Source organism: Mytilinidion resinicola, assembly GCF_010093595.1.
Source record: "Mytilinidion resinicola strain CBS 304.34 unplaced genomic scaffold BDZ99scaffold_2, whole genome shotgun sequence".
Classification (NCBI taxonomy): Eukaryota; Fungi; Ascomycota; class Dothideomycetes; order Mytilinidiales; family Mytilinidiaceae; genus Mytilinidion; species Mytilinidion resinicola.
Window position 1 is genome coordinate 2,131,911 of NW_022985438.1, and position 8,148 is coordinate 2,140,058.

An 8,148-nucleotide genomic window follows, 5' to 3' on the forward strand; every position below is an offset into this window, starting at 1 on the left:
ACCACCTTCTGTGGTGGTCTAGCTGTCCTAGAGCAATAAAAATACGATATCAAAAACCTCAATGTTCAGATCACGTGCCTATTCAAGGTGATCTAATTTCAGTCTTGATATGCTAGTGGAGATGCATGTGCTGTCAATCCTAACACAATAGACTGCTGTTTTGCCATGATTATAGCGCCGTCTGTGGTGCCCTAGCTGTCATATAGTAATCAAAATACAATGTTGAAAACCTCAACACTCAGATCACGGATCAATGAGGGGAGGTAAGGCTCGCATCGACTTTCCTAAGGAGGGCTAGTGATATGTCGTGATTGGTGAAGCATGCATGAGCCGTTGGCTATCAAGAACACCTCGCGCTTGCAAACGCCGATAAGGCTAGGACATGGACCCCGATATACGAAGCATAAGCTGGAGCTTTTATCGTGATGAAGTCTCTCTCTCACCTTGGAAGAACACACTTACGAAAACCCTCCGTCTCATATAATCATCTCTCATCTGTAGTTAGCACACCATGGCGACCGATTCAACCACCTACCCCAAGACGAAAGCCAATACCGTAAACAGATACAAACATCAAGGTACGAACGGACCTAGCTTAGCTTGAGTTACAATATAACAGACACCCGCAGCAACCTACGATGTAGAAACCATCCACTCAATCGTCAATAGCACCCCCGTGCTCCACGTCTCCTTCGTGCCCGACCCCACGACCCCCATGCCCATCGTGCTCCCGATGATCGGGCAAATGGGCCTCTTCCCGGGATCCCCAGACGAAGACTGGAAATGCTACCTCCACGGCTACGTCAGCTCGCGGCTGATGAACCTCGCCGACGCGGCCATCAAGCTCGGGGAGCCAGGTCTCCCGCTCTGCGTCGCCGCAACCAAAGTTGACGGCTTTGTGCTGACCCTCACGCCCAACTCGCACAACTACAACTACCGCTCCGCGGTACTACAGGGCTTCGCGACCATCGTGGACGACGCAGACGAGAAGCTCTGGGCGATGCAGCTGATTACGAATTCCGTGGTTCCGGAGCGGTATGAGAACACGCGCGTGCCCCCTGACGGTGCGGAGATGCAGTCGACGCGGATTCTGAAGCTGACGATTACGGGCGCGAGTGGGAAGGTGAGGGAGGGGGTGCCGAATGACGAGAGGAAGGACATGAAGAGGGAGGACGTGCTGGACTCTGTCTGGACGGGTGTTATCCCCGTGTATGAGAAGCTGGGTGAGCCGCAAGTTGGACCTTACAACCGTGCCAAGAAGGTCCCGGATCATGTGACCAATTTTGTTGATAAGGAGAATGCGTTGCGCGAGAAGTATGCAGTGGATGCGGCCCATAAGCCGGCGCCCGTGAAAAGGGTCAAGAAGGGCGAGGAAGAATGAAAGAGAACTGGGGAAGTCGTATGGAGAGTCTCATCTAATTCAGAGCGAATATTGTGACAACAGTCGTGTCTGCACACATACCTGAGCTGACAGCGTGATGGTCCTCATGTTGTTCATGTATTGGAAAACCGAAATGTGACATGAGAACCTATCTTCGAGACATACTAAACGGGATCTAACTCACGCAGTATAATCAGCAAAGCATGACGTTGTAAAAGAATGCTCAGACCACGCCCCAGTCAGCTACGACGATCCACTTCTTCCCTCTTATCTCCACGTCCCACCACGGCGCTCTTATACCTACTATACTACCAAGCCTTACTCGCAAAGGAGCAGACTTCCGCCCACTATGTCTAGCGAGAATCGCTCGTGCCTCCGTTCCAGTCCCATAATCTCGCTCCGGCTCGAGAGCGCCCTGGATGAGTAGCATGCCTCCATGACTATTCTCCACAACATGCTCACTATCGAGTCTAGCTGGATCATTCCCTGTGCTTAAGTCTGAGACACGTAGCTTGACCCGGTATCCATCCCCAGCGCCAGATTTGGCGGAGCTATTCGTGGTATGCGCAACCTCCATGATCCAATTCCGGGCGGTGCTTGCTAGCCCACCAGGAACATACTTCTGGCCTCGGCGCTGCGGAGAAAATGCCTCTGGCAGAGGATGTGAAGGCGGACTCGATGAGGTATGAGATGGTAAGAGGAAGGTTGGCCGTGCGGCTACCGGAGTTGTAGGATCGGCTGCGGGGACAGGTGTTCGCTGTGGGAGGAAGCGGTAGGATGCCAGCGCTGGTGTTGAGGGAGGGTGAGCTGTTGGAGTGTTGATGATGTTCTCGATAGACGCTTGGGCGAGGGAGAGGCGTCGCCGTTTATGCTGCGATGGACCGAACAAGAGCTCGTTTTCGTCTTCGTCTTCTTCTTGAGGGTTCTTATCTACCCCATTGTACTGCTCCTCATCAGAATCGCCAGCTGTTGTCCCCTGAGACGCGTCATCAATGCTCTCTACTCGCTTGAGCTTGCGTGTGGGTCTTGGTGTTTGTGTCCGGCCTTGTTGCGTTGGCTCAGCTGCTGATTTCTCGCTATTGCTAGCTGACCGGGATGCGAAAGTAAAGCGGCGCGCTGGAGTCACGTGTTCTGCGTGCGCTATAGGCGCGAATCCACGCGCTTGAGCTGGAGTTTGTTGCTGGGCCTGGATGCCATTTCGTAGGGCGGAGGGTTTGGGAACGCGCGGTTCGCGTGGTGGCAGGAAACGGTGGGGAGAAGGCGTCTAGAGCAGGTAAGCGCAGTCTTTTTAACGTTGAGGCGTGATTTGGGAGCTTACTACTGGGGGTGGCATTGTGGGAGGCACTGGGAATGATGGGCGGGGCTGACACGCTATCACGGGCCGCGATGCTTTGTATTTACGCCCTCATGTGCTCAGCCTATCAAAATGCGGAGCTCAGAGTGATTGTTTACGCCCGTATGGCCTGAGGAGCACTTCGTGTTCGGGTTGACATGCCAAAATTTCCACTAGGTGGTATATTTGCGAGCTATGTTCTCCCCATGATTCTGACACCTGGCGATGGTCCATGATTCTGGCACCTAAGTTAGCGATGATCCCATCATGATAGAGCGCCTCTAATCTGAACCGATCAGGTTGCTTTTTTTTTTTATTCCGAAGGGACCCAGGCTCGACACCAGCGTGAACGACTGAAGCCCGGAGGCGCGATGTCTGCATGCTTGTATTCCCCCGAGATTCGTAATAATAAGGTTTAGGGATCATCTGACACCCACCCCGCTAGCTCCCCACACGCCGATTGATGCCAAGACCAGCTGGGCCTCCCACCCCGCCATCTGCCCGGTTTCCGGCCAGTCCGTCTTGACTGCGGCTTTATTGCTCAATCCCAGGGCAGCGAAGATATCGCTCCTAGCAGCGGCACAGGGGCTATCCTGTAAGACGAAATGTTCATATCCATGCTGGCCCATCCAGCCCAAAGGCCAAGATGGCAAAGGAAATCTCTACGGTCGAATGATGCGGGCCAGGTACAGTGTGCGGAGCCGACTCCCAATGCCCGGTCATGGCTCAGCCCTACGTGCATTCCGGGGTGGAAAAGGGGCGACGCAGCTGGCTCCATCCATTGTGCTACTCCCTGCCACCACTGGACGCGTTTGCAGAGCGCATGCTGATGCTGACTCCGCCGTCCATGCCGCTGCACATGCGCACACCGAGCTCGTTGAGACAGCCGTTGCTGCTACCCGTGACGACAACTGCTGGCTAGTCCCCACACTCGCTGGGGTGGCAGTCGACCTAGTGGCGCCACCAGGCAGAAGACGGAACAGTGTCGCTCGCGCCCACACTACCGAGGATACGTATTGTAGCTCGTGCGAAGTCGATTCCGCCCTCGACAGATCCTCCGTGCAGCCTCAGTCCTGGACACTTCAGCTCGGCCGGCACAATTGTCCCCTCGTGCACGCTGTAACAAGACAAGCCCGCCGCAGGGACCATTCACCGGCACGCTCGCGCACTCTTCCGGCACCGTTATTTTGCGGCGGGACCCTCCTCGGCCACCTCCATCGTCGCCCGACAGCGTCTCCGGCTAACGATAAGGCAACGTAGCATTCCCTACCTACTTCCGCGCTCCGAAGCCGCTTGTTAAATATACCGGCGCATCCGCTGCTGTTGTTCCGCGACCGCACTCCTTCCAGTAAGCATCACCCATCCCGCCTCTCTCCCCGCCTCTCTCCCCGCCTCTCGCCCTCGCTCACCGCCGCACTGCAGATATGGCTCAACTGGACACCTTGGACATTGTCGTCCTCGCGGCGCTTCTGATCGGCACCATCGCATACTTCACCAAAGGCACATACTGGGCTGTGTACGGAGATCCATACGGCAATGTTGCTGTGCCGAACGGCGCCGCCAAGTCCGGCAAGTCGCGAAACATCGTCGAGAAGTTGGACGAGAGTGGCAAGAACTGCGTCGTGTTCTATGGAAGTCAGACTGGAACCGCAGAGGACTATGCCTCGAGATTGGCCAAGGAGGGCCATTCGAGGTTCGGTCTGAGCACCATGGTCGCTGATCTGGAAGACTACGACTACGAAAACCTCGACCAGTTCCCCGAAGACAAGCTCGCCGTATTCGTCCTGGCCACCTACGGCGAGGGCGAGCCTACGGACAATGCCGTCGAGTTCTACGAATTCATCAGTGCTGAGGATGTTTCGTTCAGTGAGGGTGTCTCGGCTGAGGACAAGCCACTTTCGTCCTTGAAGTACGTTACTTTCGGTCTGGGCAACAACACCTATGAGCACTATAATTCCATGGTCCGCAACGTCGACAAAGCCCTCACCCGCTTGGGCGCCACGAGATTCGGAACTGCCGGCGAGGGAGACGACGGTGCTGGAACAATGGAGGAAGACTTTTTGGCTTGGAAAGAGCCCATGTGGGTCGCTGTTTGCGAGAAGATGGGCTTGGAAGAGCGGGAAGCCGTCTACGAGCCAGTTTTCGAGATTACCGAGAAGCCTGATATGGATGCTGACGAGGATGAGGTCTACTTGGGAGAACCTAACAAGAACCATCTCGAGGGCAACCAGAAAGGCCCGTTCAACGCCAACAATCCCTTCATTGCTCCCATCGCCGAATCACAGGAGCTCTTCACAGCCAAAGACCGGAACTGCTTGCATATGGAAATTGACATCTCCGGGTCCAACTTGTCGTACACGACCGGCGATCATATTGCAATTTGGCCAACCAATGCCGGCAAAGAAGTAGACCGTTTCATCAACATCCTCGGTCTTGGATCCAAGCGCCACATGGTCATTGGTGTCAAGGGCCTGGACCCTACTGCCAAGGTTCCGTTCCCGGCCCCTACCACCTACGACGCAGCTATCCGTTACCACATGGAAATCTGCGCTCCTGTATCACGTCAATTCGTATCGACGATCTCTGCCTTTGCTCCTACCGAAGATGCCAAGGCTGAAATGACAAAGCTTGGTGGCGACAAAGACTATTTCCACGAGAAGGTAATTGATCGCAGCCTCAACATTGCTCAGCTTCTCGAACAACTTTCAGACGGACAACCCTGGGAAAAGGTACCGTTCTCTCTGATGATCGAAGGCTTGATCAAGATTCAACCCCGCTTTTACTCCATTTCTTCATCTTCGCTAGTGCAAAAGGATAAGATTTCCATCACAGCCGTGGTTGAATCCTCGGTGAAACCAAACTCGCCACATGTCCTCAAGGGTGTCACCACAAACTATCTCCTCGCTCTGAAACAGAAACAGCACGGTGCTGCCGAACCAGATCCTCATGGCCTGAACTACGCTCTTACTGGACCGCGAAATAAGTACGACGGCATTCACGTACCCGTCCATGTACGCCACTCGAACTTCAAACTTCCGTCGGACCCCACAAAGCCGATCATTATGGTCGGTCCAGGCACCGGCGTTGCTCCGTTCAGGGCTTTCGTCCAAGAACGTGCGTCCCAGGCTCGCGCTGGCCAAGCCGTTGGTAAGACTGTGCTCTTCTTCGGATGCCGGAGGAAGGAAGAAGACTTCTTGTATCAAAATGAGTGGCAGGTAAGTCGAAAGATCCAACCTCCGAGAAACACCGTTCTAACTTTCACTTCAGCAATACGAAAAAGACTTGGGGGAAAACTTTGTGTTGCATGTTGCTTTCTCCAGAGATGGGCCTAAGAAGGTCTACGTACAGCACAAGATCGAGGAGTACGCCGAGGAGCTAGACAAGCTCCTCCAGCAAAAGGCCTACTTCTATGTCTGCGGTGATGCAGCCAACATGGCACGAGAAGTCAACGTGCTATTAGCAAAGATCATCTCTAAGCAGCGGGGTGTTCCAGAGTCCAAGGCAGAGGACATCGTGAAGGCAATGAGGGCGTCCAACCAGTACCAGGAAGATGTCTGGTCATGAGCTTCTTATCCATATTATCTCGCATTTGTGTTTTTCGCCGCTTTCAGCTCCGCGGCTGGCGTTGGCCCGTGGTTTGACGAGCTTGACGGTCTTGTTAGAGGTGTCTGGGTGCTGCTAGCATAGCATAAGCATTCTTGTCTAAGCGCGATTCAATATATAGAACCAAACCAAACCAGGATAAACCTTCCTATACCCAATCCTGTGACTTCGGCCTGGCTAGATAAGGCCTTCCATAAGACCTACCTGAAGATAAGAGAAATTCAATGAAGGTTACTGCGCCAACCTGGAAGCATATCTGGGACTATGCCCTGCGCACATAACATCATGCTTACTAATGAAAGGGATTCGACCTCACTCAACCTCGACTCCAGGTGATCTGTCCGATAAACACAACACTCTGCGCGTTGTCCACATCTGCCCCTGCGCCGTCCGGCTTTCGTACAAAACTCCTCGAGGCTTTACGGTCTGCAGTATCGTTCTCTTGGCTGTCTGTACGACCACCGATACCCGCGAGGCCTGCTGTCACACGGATGTCTTCGCGCTCTCTGGACATGCATCACGAACCCTGCTAATCTGTATGCACTCTAGAATATCGGTGGGAGCCTGCAGTAGCCTCTCATTCGTCTGCCAAAGCGCACGCAGGCCTAGTCTCTCATACCGTTGCCTTTCTCGCCTCGTCAGTAATGCAATTGCACACAGTCCTCGTAGCAACACCCATCTGCGCCTGAAGTTCAATTTGAGCTGACCGTCCCGGCGTCCCGGTTGCAGGTCCGGTTTAACAGCCTCGGATGACCCGCAGGTGGTGTCGATCCATGGAGCGTCTGCTCTGAGTCTCTCCATCCAGGTTTGCACTAGCATCTGTGCGGGAGATGCACGGCGCCAACGCTCCACAACATCAAGCCGTCAACCACCGTCTGATGACCCGGTTCAGCATCTCCGTGTGATTTATTCGAAAATCCTCCGTTCAACGTGCGCGGAAGTGCGAAGCCGATCACCGCCAGCAACGCCTCGTCTCCGTCACAAACGACATGTCAGATTGAAAAAGTTTCAGCTTCTAGAAGCCCGTTTACATTACCCGTCCCTGTTTCAGCAGCGACCCATCTGCCGAGACCGCCGCCATGGTTTCGCCTCAGCACACGGATCACGGGGCATTACGCCCACGCAGCACGCCCGCGCAGTAGTAGAATCCCTATCGAGCCAAATATCGTCGCACGCTACCCTGGGCGGCGCCTGGATACGGTTCTCTGCAGTGCCGCCGACCGGAGAAGAGACAGGCGTGGTTAGCGAACTGCCTCCAGCCTCCACCGTCACCGTGAGCTACTGTCGTTCTCGAATCGATTCGCACAGCGTGGCCGTTTCTTGCCTTTCTTGCCTTTCTTGCCTCTCTTGCCTCTCCCGCTCTTGTATATCTGTGCTGTGCTAACTGTGGTCCTACAAGTTGCTGTCTCTGATTGTCGTAACGTTTCTTGCCAATTAACAGGGCGCCCAGGGCATTAGCTGTAGGCCATCGGAATCTGCCCTTGCTTCATGCACTGTGCCGCAGCGAACGGAATGGCTCGTCGAGTCGTTCGTGGCCCCTAGCGAAGGCGAATGGATGGTGTAGCTGAGAGCCTGGTAAGTTCTTAATTCTGTCCCATCACCTGATGGAAAGCACCAGCTGTGTGGGTTCTTGTATAGTAGTGGCGAAGTGGGGAAGTGTTGGTCCAGTATACAAATAGCTGATGTAGTAGATTAACCTTCAACATGGGGCTCCGGGCACAAGCGCTGCTGCTGCACCCCACGAGGCTATTTCAAGCTCTGCACAGACTCTGTGTCTGCGGTGACGCGCCCCCATCCCCATTGCAAGAATCGGACGTTGTAGATGTAACAC

The 8,148-nt window shown here is 54.4% G+C and overlaps 3 protein-coding genes across 3 annotated transcripts; 2 read left to right on the forward strand and 1 right to left on the reverse strand.

The window, feature by feature from the left end:
* Positions 1 to 378: 378 nt before the first annotated feature.
* BDZ99DRAFT_458241 (uncharacterized protein) lies at positions 379 to 1,440 on the forward strand. Its single transcript, XM_033718872.1, has 2 exons — positions 379 to 578; positions 630 to 1,440. Exons 1-2 carry the CDS (start codon positions 512 to 514, stop codon positions 1,379 to 1,381), a joined length of 819 nt encoding a protein of 272 aa, XP_033583327.1. The 5' UTR covers positions 379 to 511; the 3' UTR covers positions 1,382 to 1,440.
* Positions 1,441 to 1,480: 40 nt separating this feature from the next.
* On the reverse strand, positions 1,481 to 3,060 carry BDZ99DRAFT_458242 (uncharacterized protein). The gene is made up of 2 exons (XM_033718873.1): positions 2,700 to 3,060; positions 1,481 to 2,645 (listed from the first exon to the last, which is right to left on the reverse strand). Exons 1-2 carry the CDS (start codon positions 2,712 to 2,714, stop codon positions 1,605 to 1,607), a joined length of 1,056 nt encoding a protein of 351 aa, XP_033583328.1. The 5' UTR covers positions 2,715 to 3,060; the 3' UTR covers positions 1,481 to 1,604.
* A 719-nt stretch (positions 3,061 to 3,779) lies between these two features.
* BDZ99DRAFT_458243 (uncharacterized protein) lies at positions 3,780 to 6,553 on the forward strand. Its single transcript, XM_033718874.1, has 3 exons — positions 3,780 to 4,062; positions 4,137 to 5,929; positions 5,982 to 6,553. Exons 2-3 carry the CDS (start codon positions 4,139 to 4,141, stop codon positions 6,276 to 6,278), a joined length of 2,088 nt encoding a protein of 695 aa, XP_033583329.1. The 5' UTR covers positions 3,780 to 4,062; positions 4,137 to 4,138; the 3' UTR covers positions 6,279 to 6,553.
* The last annotated feature ends 1,595 nt before the right edge of the window (positions 6,554 to 8,148 follow it).